This window comes from Onychostruthus taczanowskii, unplaced genomic scaffold (assembly GCF_017590055.1).
Source record: "Onychostruthus taczanowskii isolate IOZ18803 unplaced genomic scaffold, ASM1759005v1 scaffold1, whole genome shotgun sequence".
Taxonomy (NCBI): Eukaryota; Metazoa; Chordata; class Aves; order Passeriformes; family Passeridae; genus Onychostruthus; species Onychostruthus taczanowskii.
Genome location: NW_024496525.1, coordinates 25761779 through 25781455, shown reverse-complemented (window position 1 = coordinate 25781455; position 19677 = coordinate 25761779). Strand labels below are relative to the sequence as shown.

The following is a 19677-nucleotide window of genomic DNA, read 5'->3' as shown; positions in this document are numbered from 1 at the left end:
TTATAAGCAGGGTCCTAACTCATAATCTGCTTAGACTGGCATGGCAGTAGAAAAAGCAAAACTCAAAGTATTCTGCGGCAGATTGTTCATGTTTTCCTTCAGACAGTTTCAAAAAAGGTATGTTCATTAATGTTCTGTAGACCATCATGTATGCTTATGTGGCTTGTGTCCTGGGCTGAGACCTAAAACAACATGAGCAGTATTAAAGTAATGCCAACATCTTGTGTGAGGCAATTGCCATGTTCTTGGAAGAACAGGACACATGCAAGGGACTAGTTCAAGCAGGAGGAAAAATGGCCCAGTAGAAATAAGCCAGCTGCATAGAAGGCAGTCAGTGAAAGGCAGGCAATAGACTTTTGGAATACTGAAGAGAAACTGTCATCAGATAAAATGAAGAGGGAGACCTGAGATGTATGAGTAGAAACGTTCCTGAAAACAAAAAGCAGTGCTTGGGGAAGGAATGGGACACACTAGCAGTGGTGAGGACAGCCTAGTTATTTCCAAGGAGGACACAGGAAAAATTCAGTGTTTTTGATGAAGCAAGTTTGAACTCAAATGAGGAGAAATGACCCTGATAATGCTAACAAAATTAGCATCACTAACACAGCCATTTGTCAACATACCTCTAACAGCTGGCTCAGAGCAGCGATGGAACTCAGCTCACTGAAGTCCATCAGAGACGTAGCTAAGGTCCGTAAGAAGCTTCCATCTGAAATTTGAATGACATTTTTGCACTGGCTGTTCATGCAGAGGACACTGAGGGACAGAAATGCACTCAGGTATTGCACATTACCTTTAATAATGCTCTGGAAGAGCTGAGGGAAGATGCCATTGGGCGCCAGCTGATGGAACACACAACGGAGGAACTGCTTGGCCACACCTGCAGCATTTCCAGGGATCATCATGCTGAAAATGAAGGGAAAAGAAGACAAAAATTGCATTGCAGATTAAACATTTGTCATTGCTGACTACATGGAGGGAATATAGATTATGCTATTGTTTTTAATTATGGAATTGTTCAGTTATGAGTGAGACACTCAAAAACAGAAGTGTTCTAATCCTGAAAAAAAGTACACCATGTTGATTTTATGACTTGAGCTCAACTATGAATAGATTTAAAAATTACATACACATACTTAAAGTATTTGTCTCAATAAATACTGTTCCTGGTTCTTCACATAGTTTTACTTCTGAGTCATCTGTATTTGAAATATAATCCTGCTCTCACCTTGTGTGTTTCAGTGACACATAATAAGGTTGCTGGCTTTTCATAAAACACATGTGCACCAGGTAAACAAAAACATTATAATATTCATTTGCTTCTTGCAGTTTCCTTCAAAAGATGAAGTACTCCCTAATCATTCATAAATGAATGGTTTAATTTTAAAAGCCTAAGTATTATCTATTTACTCACAAATTGCACATCTTAACATGCTTTACAGCTTCACAAAATGAATTTATCCTATTCAGCATCTGATTTACATAATGAGGCATCACTACCAGGGATTCTCCATGACCAAGGAGGATTCACTTGATTGAATTTATGGAGATAGTTTATCAAGACAAATACTGAACACAAAACCAATCAGAAAAAGCTGCACTGAAATTGTGAAGACCAAACAGCATCTGAATCTGATTTTTTCCAACTTTCATACATGTGAATATGGGCTCCTGTTCGACTCCAGAAAATACAGGATATTTGAAATAAGTGTAAAGGGCAGATTTCTACTTTTACTCACAAATATTAAAGAACATTTTTAAAAAGCTAAATTTAGTGGATTTTAGGGTCATGGAGGATGGTGCTTTAGATTGATTGTTTCACTTTTGTCAAGGTATCCTTTGCTACTGTACCTTTCTGCTTGGTTAGAAAAACTGGTGCTTGATGCCAACCTGGAATAAAAGTAAAAAAGAAATTGAAGCTCATATGCTTTTTTTGTGTGTGCTTCATTTTTAAATAAGACAATAAAGCACCACTTTAAATAAATAACACACGAATTCTAGAGAACATTTAAAATGTTAACATAAAGATCTTCTGAAGAGCACCTAAATTCATAAAAATCATGCTTGCATAACATAAACTCTATCCAGTCTTGCAGTCTCTCTAATGCTCAACTGCTCTAAAGACAAAACTTGCCTCCCACTAGTAGCACAAAGATAATGAAGTAATGTTTTTGCCCTACAGCATATCATGGATAACTAATTTTTTAGAGAGAAAAAAAAGTTTGCCTGAAGCTGTCTACTGACTGAATAGTTTCTGATTAATGCAGGAACACAGACTAAGCAAAAATTCTTTGTTTGGCCCTCTAAATTGAGGCTTCCAGTTTCAGATATTGGCACCTAAATAACTAGCCTAATTTCAAAACCTCTAATTACCTACAAGCTCTTCCAAAGTCAGATGAGAACTACTGTATTCTCAAAAATCAGGTCATTCATTTTAGTACCTAAATATAGACTTTAAAGCCAAATGTGGGCATTTGGTGGTGAAAATACTGAACACCATCTTAAAGCAAAATCATGCACTTCAATATGCAGGATACATAAATGAACAGAATCAGGGCTTACAATAGCAAAGCAAAACACCTTTAATACCAAAAGCCACTAAAAAGCTGTACACTGTAAAGCCAACATAAAGATGGACACTGGAAGCACACCTTATATACAAAATAAAATTCTTATTTTAATCCCCTGCAGATCACTATTTTATGGTATACATTGACAAGTCTAAGGGAAAAGTTCATAGAGCTATACTATTTTATATCTAAACTTCAATGGGATTTTTTTTCATTAATGATCCTTTTATCCTGGACTTACCTGTTGCTCATCCTTGGTCACCCCCTGTTCTGAAGACAGTTTCCTCTCTAATCAACTCATAAAATCCAAAAAGGACCCTAAGGCAGCTCAGTCAAATGCAACAGCGTGAACCAAAATTACGGTGATTTGCATGAATTAGGCATGACAAGCTGGGGACACAACATACTTCCAACAATGCAATAATCTCAAACTTGATGGTGCAGGGGATTAAAGATTATATTATCTTCAGTTATTCTAGCATAAATAAGAAAAAAACATTGGAGTTCCTGACTCCAGTATTGTTAACAGAAATTTACACTAAAATACAACATATTATTTCTGGAGTGCAAAGCTAATTCTGGGTGAGAAAGGTCTGAAGCTATACCATCAAGCAATGATGGCTTTTATTCTGGAATGACTGTAGCATCAGCTTACATTAAGGCACATGAGGATTCCTGCAGAATGCAATGAGACCAACCACATGCCCAATGGACGTTACACCTATTTTCAAAAATCTACTGAAGTACAGAAACACAACAATGTAAAATCTTTCTTCTAAAAGAAATCAAAGTCTCATGTTTTTCTCTCCTTTTCAATGTGATAATGCAAACATGGGGTTTCTGACAAACAAAACACTAGGTTTCCAACTTTGGAAAAACTTCACCTGACATGAACTACAGTAAGCACTTGGGAACATCTGAAACTTTCCAAAATGTACCGTCTGTATATATTTATCATTACTACTCTAAATATTTTGTTGCACAAATGCCATGAACTCTCATCATTACCTCCACTTTGCAGACCACAAAGCAGAACAGGAAATAGATGTGTTTAAATCTGTACATGTTAGGAACAGAACTTAAGCTTTTCACAACTCCTCGCTGACTCAAGCCTAAATTTAACTTTCAAACGCAGCTTTAATGCTTGGAAAGCTAAATCTCACTGGAAATCAGTTAGGTAATAATCAGCAAAATCTGATAAAGGAACCAGATCATAAATTTAAATGCAGATCAGAGTCTTAGGAACACTTCAACTTTTAATTGTCAGTAACCTGAACCCAGAAATTTTTTCCCTCCTGAAAATCCCAAGAGAAGCCTATCTGTGCCTGTGGGTACCCAAATAACTTTTGAAAATCTTTCTGTGCATAGTTTAGGTCCTTGGACTTCCTAAGTCCTTATTTCCCCTTCTATGCATGAAAGTAGTAGCTTTATTAGTAAGAACAAAAGTGCAAAAAGTCTAATTCATTTTCACTTCTGCTGTTAGATGGGTATTTGGAGCTATACATATATATATGGCACCACCTGATGAAAGACAGAGCAAGATACATATATGAGGCACCTGAATGCCTCTCTGCTTATATATACTACTTATTTTGCATATTTTCAAAGTAATTCCTTTGTGGGGTGGGGAGCCTCTTATTGGACTTAGAATTTGTCAGAAATTGCAAGCAGCAGGAACAAGACAGGTCATTTACCAAGTATACCCCATGTTGCACTGTCATCTGCTGCTCTAAAACAATCAGCTGTCTCACTCTAAAAGGTGCAGCATTTCGCCCTCAAAACACAGAAAAAGGTAGCCCACTTATCCCTCATCCTTTGATAATTCATCTTCCCAATTATTTCCTCTCTGTGGCTGTAGTACTGTTGTATTTACAAGAGTCACATAGAATGGCAGCATCCACCTAGGTCAGAAACTCTGCCTCCATCAGAGTTAAGTAGCAGACACAGCAGGGAACTGCAGCCTTGCAGTTAATGGAAATGGAGGACTTGAAGAGCTGCTGTGTTTAAATGGAATTGGGAGGTAGTGGAGAAGCAGAGCTGTGGAGAGCTGTGGCCCCTGCAGGAGCCACAGTCAAGGAATTTAAACTTCAGCCTCCAAAAAGAACATGGAAGGAGAGAGCTGTGCAACATTTCTGCATGTCAGAAATTTATTCTGGAACACCCCATCACATCCATCCCTCTGAGGCAAGAAGTTGTGGAAGTGGCCAAGACAGCAACCACACATAATTCAGTGGTAATGGTACACCTTAATTACCCATGCACACTGGGTAAAAGTAACAAGAGAAAAATAATGGCAGCAAATGTTCAAGACTTTTTCAGAGACAATTTCACACACAGCTGGTTTGGAAGCCCTTATAAGGCAATGCAAATTTTCACCTAGCATACAAAATATGGTTGAAAATCCTGAAGAGCATTAGGTATGCTAATGAATGATCATCCCTAGGAGTCAACACTCCTCCAGGAGCCAAGTTCAGAAAAGCTGACCACACTTCTGCATAACTTTAAAGCAGGAGCCATATAAAAGTGAAAGATTGTGTCAAAGCATCAGCAAGGGGGGAGACAAGAGAATGCAATTTTTGAAGAAGCACAGAAGTTGTTTATGAGCATTACACTGGAAACACAGGGCCAAGGTACTCTAGATGTTAAGAAAGACTTCAAGAGAGCAGAAGAAAATAATTTAAGGGAGGTTATTAGAAAAGAGAAGGCTTCATTCAAAAAGATGTCTCAAATGAAAGCAGAATAGAGCATAAACTCTGACAAACAGAGTTAAAAAGCACTAGGAGGCAGGAAAAAAAACAGCTTAAGGAGCAATTAGCAGGTGGAATAAAAACTAACAGTAGAATTTTCTTTTCTTTCAAGGACCAAGATTAAGAAGCACACCAATTGCTTCACCAGTTGCTGTTCAGGTAACAGAGTAGTAAATAAATAACGGTACTGTAGAAAATCTGAATTCATTCTTTACATCACTGCTTACAGTGGGACAACCTGAGGAGATTCCTGAGCTGGAATTTCTCTTTGGAGGGTAAAAGGGGAGAACATCAAAGGAGCTGCCAAAAATTGAACTGACAGTGGAAGAAGTTACATAAGAAATTTATAAAATCATGAGTAACAAAGACACAAGACGGAACCAGATGTTATTCACTGAAGAGTTTTAAAATATACACCTCTGTATACTAAAGTTTATGTAAACCCAATTCCAGGCACAAAATCTTTTCAATCTCGTTGGAGAGAGGAAAGTCCTGAATTTACCTTCCTACAGACTGCATGATGTCCAACAGCAGAGGAGCAGCCAAGTCTGGACTGAGGTGAATGAAGGTTGAGAGCACAACTATGGCCAGGCCTAGTGTTTCTTCATCATATTCTTCAAGAACAGCCCCACAGTCATGGCACCTGCAAGGAAGTTATAATCCTGATGTTAAGAAATTTCAAACAAAGCATTACTATACATAGATCTGTGTATAATTATGTTTTTTAAAAGTATTATTACTTAGTACATTCTATTCCACATTTATTTAGAAAGACAATGTAATTGTGATCTTTCTATAATTAGTGACCGTCGATAGTTTTAAACATTAATAGAACTTCTCACTAGCTACACTGCCTGCTTCTTTAGTGACAAATGAAAGAGGGCCACAGGGCAGGCCTTAGTTTTGGTCCTTCATTGGTAATTGTATTCCAGCCCCCTCACTCTATTGGACTGTATCAGTTTGCACTACCCAAGAGGAGTCTGCAGCAGTCTGGCCCTCAGTAATGTGAGCACAGCCAATTTGTGCAGCTTGGGCTAAGTCCCAGGCACCATGGACACAAACAATGACACTCACAGATGATATTAAAGAGATGGAACAATTTCACATTGCCCTTCCTGCCAGTCATGGATTATGAATAACAAATTATACAATTAGAAAACAATGATCTGATTGGTTCCCACAGCAGTTGCAGCTATTAAGAAATAAATGAAAAGACCTCTCAGGGGCACAGAACCTTAGATGTCAGAAAAGTCTCCTTTCCCAGGGCAGATTTGCTGCTGAGTCACTTATCCTTCCTGAAATGCTCAAAGACAACTGAAGAAGGTCTGAAAAGGCTCCAAAATGTCTAATTATAAAGGGATGTCAGATCTGGGAGAGATGAGACAGGCTTTCACAACCTATGAAAAAGGCAAACCAATGTGGGAAGTTGGCTTATCTCAGCCCAGTAAGGAGGCTGCCTTAATTTCCTCAATCAGTTGCTAATGACTCCAATAGATTGTGAGATTTTAACTTAATGGAATTGAACAGGAAATTTTCTTGCCTTTTTTACTGAACATAAAGAAAATATGGCAACAAAGTCACAGAAATCAAGCTCAGCTGTCTGTATGTCAATAGGTAGTGCTTGAGCTTTGGTGAAATGGCCAAGGGAAGTGCCACAGACCAGACTAACTTTGGGATGCTTCACTGTGTCACACTATAAGGTCCACTAGCAGTCACAGCCTGCACAATGGCCCTGTCTGTCTCCAGTGATCATCCTTGTGTGTCTGTCTGTCCACTGGACCAAGCACACACAGGAACTTGTGGTTTCTTTTCCCAAGTTTTGAGCAAATCAATGCATGGCTCCCTGCTGACTGCTTTATTCTCCATTAAACGAGTACACTTCTGTTTAACATTCCCTTTACAGGAATTTTAACCAAACAATAGAGGTTTGCAAAAGCTTTGAGGATCAGTGAGTATCAGCATTAAAAATGCTATCTAGAATAAATATGATGACACATCAACAGCTACTGATTTCAACAGAAACCCAACGGAATTTTTAAATGGAACTTCTTTTTTTTTTTTTTTTTCCCTCAGACAAAAGAGGTTTCTGATGGATCACAAGGAACCCCTGATGTAAAGTAAGATGGAAAGTGCTTCCCCTGCCCTTTGTGGACACACTATAGCCTGAGTCATCATTTCACCTGTGCACAATCATCCAGGTCCTACTGAACTGAAAACACATGCCAACAGTGTTTAGAAAATGTTTACCTTGGGGTAAAAAGAAACTTAGCATAGAGATAAATGATAGAATGGATTCTGTATTTGCATCAAATATATCTACACTTTACTTGACATATTTGAAGTTCAGCTAGTTCTTTGAAAGGAGGGAAAAAAACCCACTTACTTGTCAGTCATCAGAATGGGCTGGTCATCAGCAAATTCTTCTGGTGCAGGTACAAACATACTGACTATACTGGGTGCTGACAGCAAACTAGATTTTGTAGCACCTTAAGGCAATCAGGAGAAGAATAAAAAAAACGGAAGAATCATCAAACAGAAATCCAAAATACTTGATAATCAGACTTTTAAAGAATAGCTATAATGGCTTTACTATACCTAGAAATAAGAAATAAATTGTATCTATAAAAAGACATATAAGCATATTCCTTGCTTCTGCCAGATTATTCCAATTACCTAGAACTAGCAATTAAAAATGGATAAATCCTTGGGGAAAAAAGGCAACATAAACCAAAAATTCCAGGAAATTGGATGCAATTGTTATCTACTAGCTAGAGAAGATGATTCTACAGTTACTACGAGACCGGACATCAGAAGATTTTCCCCCATACGTTTTGGAATTAACTTCCCATAGTTCACAGTTATATGAAGAAGAAATTAAGTTCACATGTCTCAACACCAGGTCATCAGCCTATTCATACTATCCTAGCAGAGCCACAGGAGATAACCAGGAAAGGACAGAGAAAAGAAATAATTCATAAGGAACTGAGAACATTGGAGGGCTGGTCATTAGAAATGCTTTCCACTGAAAAATCTTCAAAAGTATATTTATTCTTCAAAGCTGGGTTTTTCAGCCGAGAGCACAGCCACTGTGACCATGCCAACATATGGGGCTCCCTCTGCCCTTGGCACTTTTTATGCACCTAACTTCTGATAGATGTTTATTTTATTAGGAAGTCATGTATTATGGGAGATCCAAACTCTTGACTTCTCCAAGTTCTGCTTTCTCAAATTACAGTTTAAGTAATCCATTGCCAATTTTCTTTCTGGTTTCTTCAATCTGTAGATTCAGATTTAATGTCAACATTAGCCTGCTTTGATAATATTTAACTATGGAAAAAGGAGGAAGCTTCTCTATGCAAGATTTAGATGGAATTTATTATAACAAAATCCTGGTTACTGCAGGAAAAGCAAATTTAACAACAGCTCTCAGGCAAAATAAGTTAAGCTCCCACCATTTCTGAACTCAACACAAGTGGAGTGAAATGAGAATAAGGCAGGTTTTAAACAACCATTTTATGAAGCATGAAGGAAACATTTATTTCACATCCATAGTTCAGAACTTTATAATTGCTCCCTAAGGTTTTATTGGATATGAGCAGACACTTCAGGAAGGCTAGAATAATCCAGTAATGTAGAGCAACATCCAGAATGCAGGGGATAGGTATAGATTTTGTATCCTGGTTTTTCTTCCCCTGTCAGATGCATAAAGATCCATCTGCCATGACTTTTAAAGTGTCACTGTCATATTCTCTAGATGTAAGTTCCACTGCAGAACACAAATGCTAAATGCAGTCATAATGCATGTTACAGTGTTGGAATAAGACTTAACTGCTCAAAAATGTCCTCTCTTGTGCAGTGAAGAGTAGGAAGAAAACCTACTAAAGGTTTTCCATTTCTTTGCCTAAAGAAATGATTTCGGCAAAGAAAGTAGGTCACTGCCCAACTGCAGGGCTGTAAGAGAGTCTGGGTGTATTTCAGTTGTGAGGGAGAAGAGTTTATACAGCAATGAGATTCAGCCACTCTCTGCATACTTTCTGCAGGACAGCTGAGAGTTTTAACAACTGAAGAGAACACAAAATTCAGCACCATTTTGTATTAACCATGAAATCTTCCTGGCAGTCTTGGCAGAGGACCAGGTGAAACAGACATTGAACTAACCTCTGATTCTCAGTGGTGGTCCCTCCAAATCTGGGTTTAGGCAAACAGGGACATTGCACAGCCTCTTTCCATGCTGTATCTGCTCTGTGAATAAAGAAAGAACTTCAGTCTCCAGAACCAGAAATCCAGAACCTGTCACCAGGCAACTGCACTGCAAGTCTTGAACAGTTAAAACAAGAGAAACACAAATACAACTTCTGTAGAAAAAAAAAAAAAAAGAAAAAAAAAAGTTAATTTTTTAAGCATAGAAAAGAAGGGGGAAGAAGGATAAAGAAGTCCATTCAAGAAAAAGGACACAGGTGACCTAATAGTAAGGAAGACATTTTAGACAACAGCCATTAAACAGGAAAGGATGTGCTAGCCATAAAGATTCTACAAAATATGGAATGTATGAGCCACAAAAAGAGAAAGAAACAAGAGTTTAAAAATACCAATACACTAGAAGATATAGTTTGTACTGACAGAAGTCAGGCACAAAACTTTCTTTTTTTTACAGATGGCAAGCTTGAGAAAAGAGGAAAAAGAATAAAATAAGAATGGAAGAGACACATACCTACCTAGGTAATAAAGAAATAAATTAATAAAGCATGCGTGCTTTATTAAAAAACATATATTTATGTGGGATAAGACTACTTCCTAGTTAGCATATATGAGTATAATGAGTCTTGAAATTGTGGGGTGACATTGAAATGGGAAGCAATCACACTGAGCATTTGTCCTAAAAAAAAAAAAACAAAACAAAACAAAACAAAAAAACCTGTCCAAATAAAAACTTTACTTTGGAGCTAGTGGTTGAACAAGAGTCTGAGAGATGCAAAGCTTTCCAGAAAAGAACATTTCATTTTGCCTCTCCATGCTTGAAGGCTTTTAGCTCAACTGAATATTGGAGGGAAAAGTCATAGATGTTGTGAAAAAAGCTACCAGATTTGGAACAGGATTAACTGGACAGAGATTCTGAACAGTTTTAGTGTTGACCTGTTCATTTTGAATACAGGCTAAATACTCCTTGCAGAACAAAGGCAGTAACTTTTAAATCTCTAAAACCCTGCCTGAGAGACTAGGAGATCCAGCTAAGTCTCTTCAATAAAATAAACTTACCTGCTCTTAGAACAAAACCCCCATTGTTACCACTGGGAAATTCTGACCATTACGATTGAAAGGTCTCATGCTGAGCATGCTATTCAGCAGACTGGAATAGAAAGGATAATCCTCAACTATGCACCATATCTTTAGCCACTCTTCAGCTACACAGCTTAGTTTGATGGAACTTGATGCTGAAGACAAAATTAACCAAAAATTTCAACTCAGCTGTCCAGGGCTGATGGTAACACATTCATTCAGCATGCTAAGTTCCATATAGTATTTTAAGCATTCCTTTCCCTAGATGCATCTGCATCTGCTGATAAATTCCTGAGAAGCACAATTTTTTAATGTCACTAACATCAAAATGGGCACTAAAATATCTAGCATTTTTGTTAAACCAGAATCCATTTATTGTTTAGTGACATCTGCTCAGAAGAAAACAAAAAACAAATGAAATGAGTAGTGAATAAATTATGTGCTTAATTCAGTTTTCATTACTTTGCATTCATCTTAAAAGTAGAAAAAGCAGTGAATAAACAGAAACTTCAGGTGTCCAGCATGAGTTGGTAAAAACTTCTTTAAGGAGAAACAGAACTGGCTGGTAGAAGGCACAACTCTGTGGTGTAACAACACCATTATAAACACACATACAAATAAATGATTCCATGCACCAGGGATGAAATCCTATACCTAATGAATTCAACTGTGATTATTCAACTTCTTTCAAAGAAACCAGGAAATAATCTGAATAATATGCACAATTAAAGGGACAACACTGTACCAGAGGGTCTACCTCCCAAATATATAACCATTCCAACTCTTACTAGATGATAATCTTGTGCTGTCTATAAAGATTCACTTTAGACTTGATACTGATCACTTATCTGCAATGGTAGAATAGAAATACTCCCTTTTTAAAAAGTGGATTGTTACACAGTAATTGGCTTAGGAAATAGAAATAAAGAACAATAAATGCAGCTCACCAGTATCCCAAGTGCTGATATTGTGGGGAGCACTAGACTGGTGTTCCAGCTGCCTCTTCATTAGCTGGTTCATTGTCAGAGCTCCCAAAGAGCCTCTTTTCATTTGTCTGAACTGAGCTGCAAGTCAGAAATGCAAAAGGATTTCAGGAGCTCAGACAACATTTAGAACTACACTCATTTCCTGATCTTACAAGCCAGCATGATATAAATACTGAAATGGCAATGATAGCTGGCTCTAAGAATCTTGCTCAATTCAATATGCACCTTTCATACAGCTACATAGGGTACAATTCTGGCCCCAGTGCCACCAGTCACAAGAGATTTGGGTTCACTGTGTCAACTGTCAGTGCCTTTTTGTCTCCAAATATTATGAAAGCTAATCAAAAGACTTGGTATCTCGGAAGAGCTAAGATACTACCCCAAAACTCCCATGCTGAGAGGCAATAAATGTACACTCGAATCTCACTCACATACGCTGCACCAAGGAAGGAAACTCTCCTCCCAGCAAAGCATGGAGGAATGCTGTGTCCATGCTGACCCTAGGAAAACAATTCCCTGACACTATCCTTCATGGCAGGCACGAGCTGAACTTGCCTCCTACACACCCACCCCTCAGGCAGACCACCTGCATGTTCTGCTGACGTGTGAAGCCAGCAGCCCTTGAAGACAAGACCCTTCTGTAACTTCACTGCCATTTTTCTTATACAGAGCTATCAACAAACATTCAATTTTTATTCATCCAACAACTGTCACTCTCATATTTTCTGGAAAAATCTCTTTGCCCAGGATTCTTTTCCTGGGAAGCTGAGAAGCCTCAGAGAAAAATGAAAACAATAATTATCTGATTTGCTTCTCTTGTGTTTTGCTGCTTTGGAATGTGGTTTGGACATTGTTTACCAACAGGTGCATGTTTGATTGGTTTCATGTGAATTGTTGTGACTTAATGACCAATCACAGTCAGGCTGTGTCAGGGCTCTGGAGAGAATCACCAGTTTTTCATTATTATCTTTTAGCCTTCTGTCTGTATCCTTTCTCTATTGTTTAGTATGGTTTTAGTATAGAATTCTTTAATGTAATATAATATCATAAAATAATAAATTAGCCTTCTAAGAACATGGAGTCAGATTCATTTTCCTTGCCATTGTTGGGGACCCTGAAAATACCAAACAATTTACTTCATTAAAAAGATTGATTTATGAGATATGTGTCACTGGATAATGCTCTAAATAAAACCATAAGGGGGACTTATGACTTTTGGTTCATATCAACCTGGTGCTTAGGAACATGACTTAGTGATGGACTGGCAGTGTTAGGTTGGACTCTAGGATATTAAAGCTCATTTCCAACTTAAATGATTCTACGTATTTTCTCTAACTACATTGAGGAAGAAAGAGATCATACATGGCTCCCGACTTTCTCATTTTTTTCCCCATTCACAAAAAAAATTCAAATTGAACAATAATAGATTCACTTGGACAATTGAGCCTGAGCAGTATACTTCCACCACTGAAACTAAAATCATTGTTCACTGTATCAAGACAGAGTTTTAAGGCCCTGCTTGAACAAGGCCTGTGAAACTGCTGACACAAGTATTCAGGAAAGCTTTTAAAATGTTGCCTTAATAGCTTTAAGTTTTTCCTCAACAGGCCCTTAGAGCAAGGGCAACAAAGTAAAATCTTCTCTGAATGATCATTTTCATCTGTTCAATTACATTCACCATCATTAAAAAGACCACTTACTATCCCATAGTTCCACTCTAAAATTCTGAACAGTAACCAGCTAAGCTGTGAAATTAGACACAGCATTTCACATAATTAACTGTGATAAAGAAGTACAGATAAGGAATAAGCTGCAACTTTCACAAAGTCAAGAAGGGTTGAGTGCCTTTGCCTACACTTGTTCTACTCATTTTCTATCAAAGAGTTTAAAATTCAGAGTAAACAGAGTACTCCCTCGAAAAAAAAAAAAAAACACCCAAATACAGGCCTTGAGTAACAACAACCAAAACAAATACTTCAATGAAAATCTGCACCAAAATTATCTTATTAGATGAAATACTTAAGTTTTTACTCATTACGTCCTTTCCAGTTATATCCTTCTGAAGTGCATTTAAACTCCATTTTTTGGCCCAAGTACAGCATTTCTACAAAGCAGCCCTGGTATAACTGAACCTGTAGAATTGAACCAGACCAAGGGACCATTCCATATTTCACTTTTAAAAGTTATATTGCAGCTGCTTTTCACAGCAAATTAAGAGAAAAATAGAATTTCCATCATTTCTAGGACAATGATTTTAAATAGATGCTTTATCACTTTATCAAGCATAGAATTTCCTGATAAAAGAACCGCAATTAATGTTAGAACTGACAAGACTGCTTGGAGTGCAGATGACTGTCAAAATAGAGAAAATTATCTCTTTGAATTTTCTCTAGCAGCTTTTTGCGATTGCAATTAAAAATTCTTCATGAATATACCACATAATTAGGCCATTGTTGAGCAGGTTTGGATTTCCAGGACTATTTACCTGATTTCTCAATGACAGCAATGACTTCAAATAATAAGGAAAAAAAACCAAAAAAACCCCACAAAAATCCAAACCACCAGACAGCTACCAAAAAAAAAAAAAAATCTAAAACCCAAAAAATGTCAGAGTTGCCAGCCTTTCAACAGTGCTGGATCCAGGATGATTGCTGCAGACCAGCAAAAACTTTTCATGCCTGTGACTGACTAGTGGCAAAGGGAGCTGCGCTGGGTTCAGCTGGGGTAGAGTTAATTTTTGACAGTGGCTGGTACAGGGCTGTGTTTTGGATTTGTGCTGAAGACAGGGTTGATAATAAAGAAATGTTTTTGTTATTGCTGAGCATGGCTTACAGAGCCAAGGCCTTTTCTGCTTTGCATGCTGCCACACTGGGGGTGCAAGGAAGGCTGGGAGGAGACACAGCCAGGGACAAGTGACACAAACTGACCAAAGGGATATTCCAGACCACACGGCACCATGTTCAGTATATAAAGTGGGTGAAAGAAGGAGGAAGGGGGGACACATTTGGAATGACAGATTTCATCTTCCCAAGTCACCATTACTTGTGATGGGGGTCTGCTCTTGATGAGATGGCTGAACACCTGCCTGCCCATGGGAGGCAGTGAATTAATTGCTTGTTTTGCTCTGTTTGCATGTACAGCTTTTGCTTTTCCCTATTAAACTCCCTCAACCCATGAGTTTTCCAGGTTTTACCCTTCCCCTTCTCTCCCCTGTCCTGCTGGTGGCAGTGAGAGCGAGCGGCTGCCTGGAGCTTGGATGACGGGGGAAGTTTTCCTCTATCAGGTTTTCTGCAAGAAATCTAACAAGCACATTAAAAGATCAGTAACCTTCATAGAGTGGCTGGCAACATTTTTCATTGTTATCTACTGATCTGGTCAATCCTGTAGAATTCTCTACTCAAAGAGAGAAGTCCAAAGGCAAAATCCTCCCATTGCAGACAATGATGGCCAGGCACTGGCTGTACAAGTTATATTACCTATTTGTGTTACAGAAGTGCCTTGTGCTCACAGGCCTGACCAGGGCCTACTATGCAAAACACTGTAAAGATACATAGTAGAAGATTAAAATCATTTCAGTCTAAAGGTACAAGAGACACAATGGAAGAATTCATATCCCTTCTTCCAGTTGGAAACTGAGGCAAGTTTCCAGACAGAGGAAAGAAATATTTACATAGGAATGCAGGCTCAACATCATATAGATACTATTTCCAGTTTCCTGTGTTGGAATTTACAGGAACCACTAGCACTGGGCTAAAAGCAAGAGAGCGATGTCTTAACTGGACCCTCTTCAACTGCTTTAGTTAAGTGACATCTGTATCATTAGGTGGCCAACAAACATACTCCATGTGATGTACCTGACCTGAGATGCTAGTGGAAAAACTGGGGAGGTACTCAACTAGCATGTCTAAAATAACATTCTTCCTTTAACAAGCCAGACACCCCTTCCAATCAAATCAGCAGACAATGAATTTCCAAAACTAAAACTTAATATTGCTACAGCAATCTGAAAGTGAAGTTCAGCAAGACAGCTGAGCTGACCCAGCAGTTCATTGGTATCAGAGGAAGTTATTTCCCCTCCCTTTTTTACTAGACACAGTTCTACCCCACTGGCCCTCAGATGTGTCACCTAGATGGACACACCATTCTGAATTTTGTTAAGTGTTCCAAGATACCTCCACCTTAACTTCTTATCTTCATGTGCGCTGTTAAGCCATCTGTCATGCCAACAACAGAGCTCATCTTCAAGTGAAATGGTTATGGGAGTCCCAGATAAAGAGTTACCACATTTCAGCAAGCAGCTGAGGAAGTGGCATTCAAGGCATTTCACAAAAATTGCAAGAGATTTTTTTTCCTAAGGTACAGCAAAAAAATGTACCAAAGGCCATTTAGTAACAGCCCTGTGGACCCTCATCTTCTGCTTCTGTGCACTGACAGTTGACAATGCTCTCTCACAGGGGAAAATACATTCAGCTTTAGTGAATTACTGCTTTTAGCTGCTACCTACTTTAATTCAAGAAAACCACATTTGTCAAACTTGCCATGTCCCAAGAGAAAATCTTTAGCTACTGTTAAAATGCTGCTGACCATCAGAGATTTAACAGTTCCAACGATATCCAAAACAGCCGTATTTCGAAGAATTAAGGAAACTCAGAGGAAGGAATTTACCATACATGCTGTGCATCTGATGCACAATACAGTAACCTTGATTTTAATCCTCAAACCAGAGGTAAACTTACTTGATATGGAAGAGTGACTACTTGTCTCTGGAACACCTGCTTCAAGAGTTGGTGCAGATGATGACTCTCTTGGCATTTCCAGTGTTGAAAGTCCTTTGGCAGCAGAATCTGCATGTGAAAATTGTGCTTAAACTCTCAGCATTTAAAATCAACAAAGTTTTTAATCTTCCTTCTCGCTAGATGTCCTTTTCACATCATTTCAGTCATCCATTCACCATCTGGCATTCCCAGGAGTTTCAAAAAGGATTCAGTGTGTGTGTCATAAGAATTTTTATAGGGGCACAGGGATCTATTTCTTAAAATCACTTTTTAAAGGAGACTTCTGCTTATGGTGTTTAGAGCTCATAACTAATAAATGCACATAGAGTTTGATATTGATCCCACTCAAGTGATTAGTGGAACCACCAACATGGAAATAAGAGAGAGACCACTGAGACAAAGCTAGTTTAAGTGACAGCTTAGCATCTTTTAAAAGACTTAACTCCAACATGCCATCAGTTTTCATTCAAGAGGCTGTTGACCTAGCATTTGCTCCTGAAGATTCACAGTTTAAAATTCTGCATTAAAAAGCTTCCACGTGGTGTTTCAGAACTGGAACAGCCCTTCCAAGCAGTGTCAAGGGTGAGAGTGTTCATTACTGCAAGAAAACAGGCCCTTTTTAATGGTCAAAAAAACCACTCAGTCTAATTGTACAATTCTTTCAAGGCCACACTTCTCTACATGAAAGGCTCAACAACACTCAGCTCTCTTTAATTTTTATAAATCTCCAGTAGTTCTTCAGCTTATTAGAACCATAAATGGGATGACAGGCCTGAAACATAAAGGGAACAGTGTAACTATGATTACATGGAATAATTTCACCTTGTGAAAGTGGAATATCGTAAGAAGAATTTATACTGTGGTTCCCTCTGAAGCACTTAAGAAAAAAGTCAAGTCAGGAATGCATAAATATTCCCCCTCACTTCAACAGCAACAAGGAACTGAGGCCTGAAGGATTCTGTCCTTTTTCATTAATATGTTAAAAAACGTGAAATTCTAGTAACTGAAAAATCCTAGGGAAAAAAATAGCCAAGAAATTAAGAAGGCAGCAGCATACTATTTTTCAAGCTGTTTGATAAATCCACTTGAAATCTGAGGAAAAGCTAAAGCTCACTTTCTCTCCACTGAAAAAAAACTTAGTAATAAGACTTTGCATTGAAATCACCTGAAAAAAAACCACTTAGGTATGTAGAGGATTGCCCATCTTTGAATTTTAAATCTTTAACAAACACAGATCAAGAAAAAATTGTGGATACCCAGTACAAAGAAGGCTACAAACAGGTTTTAGCGTATAAAAATAAAATATATGTCTATGTCTAATGCTCAGCCTTACATTTTGTGATCCATTCTGCTTTCCACTGCCTTATGCTGGAAAAGAAATAAGGGCCAAAAATCACTACATCAAAAGAGAACCAGTGTAGCATGGACTAGATTAGGAGGATAAAAGGCACAGAAGTTTGACCATTTTTCTGACTCCCAGCATAAAGAGGACAGGGAGTTTCATTCCCTTACTTGGATATCAGAATGAGTATTTTTGTCACAGAACTCCACTTCCTTTTCAAATGGGTCCTTTACACATTCCTCATACCTGAATGATTAGCACATTCCTTGTGAGAAACAAACACCTGAAAACACTCAGGTAGCACATCAGATGCTATAAATAGCCACATCTCACAATAAATACACACCTCCTTACACAGCTCTGTTACCAAAACCTTCACACAAAAATAAGCATTTTGACCGGGTGAGTGAGCTCACCTGCCTCCTTCTGCTCTCCCAGCTTGTCAAGGATGTTAAAGGAAATGTCCAGGTATTCTCTCTGAATAGCACTCACAGCAATCTTCCTCTGCTTCCTCTGGCGAGGAACAATCTGAATCTTAAATTCTGACTCCTCAGTCTCCCCTTCTTGTTTCTGCTCTGTGTTTTGTTCGGTGTCAGACTCTGTATTCGTATCAAGTTTATCACTTTCAGTTTGCTTTTCAGAATCTTCAGGGACTTTTATAAGCACTGTCTTTACATTTGGGCTTGGAATTGTTCCACTAGGTTTAATTTCCTCCACACTAAGCTCAGAGTTATCATCAAGGGACATTTCTGGAAGGGCAGATGATTTCTGCAGCAGGTCCCTTTTCTGTTTCAGAGTTAGTGAGTTTCCAGAGGACATGTCCTGAAATTCTTCTGGCTTAACTAACTCTGAAGAGTCCTTCTGATCTTTGGGAGAAATGAAAATGACCTCCTCTGTTCCTGCTGAAGCATTGTTGCTTGTATCCTTAGAACTAAAGTCTTTGGAGCAATCTTCAATGCTGAACTGCACCAGCGGAGTTGTGCTGAGGCTGAGCGCAGACACGTTGATAGGAGTTGAAGGAGATGAAACAGCAGTTTTGCCAGAGACCTCATCATTCAGTGGGTTTGTTGTTTCTTCTTCTTCATCACTTTCCACTATTCTAAGGGGAGGAAGTGGTTCAAAGACTAAAGAGTCACTGTCTGAAGTGGAGAGCACTGAATGTTTTTCAGGACCTGATGTTGAATCGGAGGACAAATCTATCAGATCTAAATCCTCCTTGGGATCAGCAGTTTTAACTGGGGAGTCCACTTTCACTTCATAAGTTTCCATGCAATTTAGCCTAACCTCTGGTATGACAGGTCTTTTGGTTTCCTGGAAACTCTCTGTATGAGGCAGACTTTCCTGCGTGTCTATATTTTCAGCTTTGGTGGAAGAATTCTGCCGAGAGCGTCCATAGTCGCTGTGCCTGTGCGCGGCGTGAGCAGCAGGGACAGGAGGCTTTTCTAGGTCACAGCGGTCTATGCAGGACTTCCTGCGGTGTTCGTCTAACGAGAACAGCAGGGAGTCTGCGTTCCCTATATCAAGAGATTTTTGTTTTAGAGAGCGCAGTTTTTTTTTCTGAATGCTTTCTTCTCTCACACAGCGTAGAATACTGTCTTGTAAGGCCCCCGTCTCTCTATATTCAGCCAGCTCTATTTCACCTGATCAAAACAGAAAAAGCTAATACTACCTCAGTTGGAGACTTTTGGCAGATACCTTCATCTTTATATCACAATTCAACATGACTGACATTTTAAATGCAAACCCAGTATTAGTCAAAATTGCCTACATTTTGTTTTAACCTCAGAACCAAATTACATGGATTTTTACAACAAATAATAACAAAAATGTGCTATTTGGATAGTACAGTTTACCTAAATGCTGTCCAAAGTCTATTTATCCTGGACAGATGTACATGAAGATAGACTCTTTAACCTTATGCATTGAAAGGAGGTGTCAAGGCATGTAACTTCCACAACTACTTGGGATGGTTGCATGTAG

General features: G+C 38.5%; 1 protein-coding gene across 2 annotated transcripts in view; it reads right to left on the bottom strand.

Moving 5' to 3' along the window:
• LOC121332507 (protein unc-79 homolog) overlaps positions 1-19677 on the bottom strand; it is an 89978-nt gene that overhangs the window by 28323 nt on the left and 41978 nt on the right. For both annotated transcript variants that reach the window (XM_041398012.1, XM_041398020.1), the window contains 9 exons: positions 18114-19337; positions 16317-16424; positions 11542-11658; positions 9476-9559; positions 7701-7803; positions 5820-5960; positions 1852-1890; positions 794-906; positions 624-709 (listed from right to left, as the gene is read on the bottom strand). In XM_041398012.1, coding sequence (XP_041253946.1) covers positions 624-709; positions 794-906; positions 1852-1890; positions 5820-5960; positions 7701-7803; positions 9476-9559; positions 11542-11658; positions 16317-16424; positions 18114-19337 — 2015 coding nt within the window. The remainder of the gene's footprint in view (positions 1-623; positions 710-793; positions 907-1851; positions 1891-5819; positions 5961-7700; positions 7804-9475; positions 9560-11541; positions 11659-16316; positions 16425-18113; positions 19338-19677) is intronic.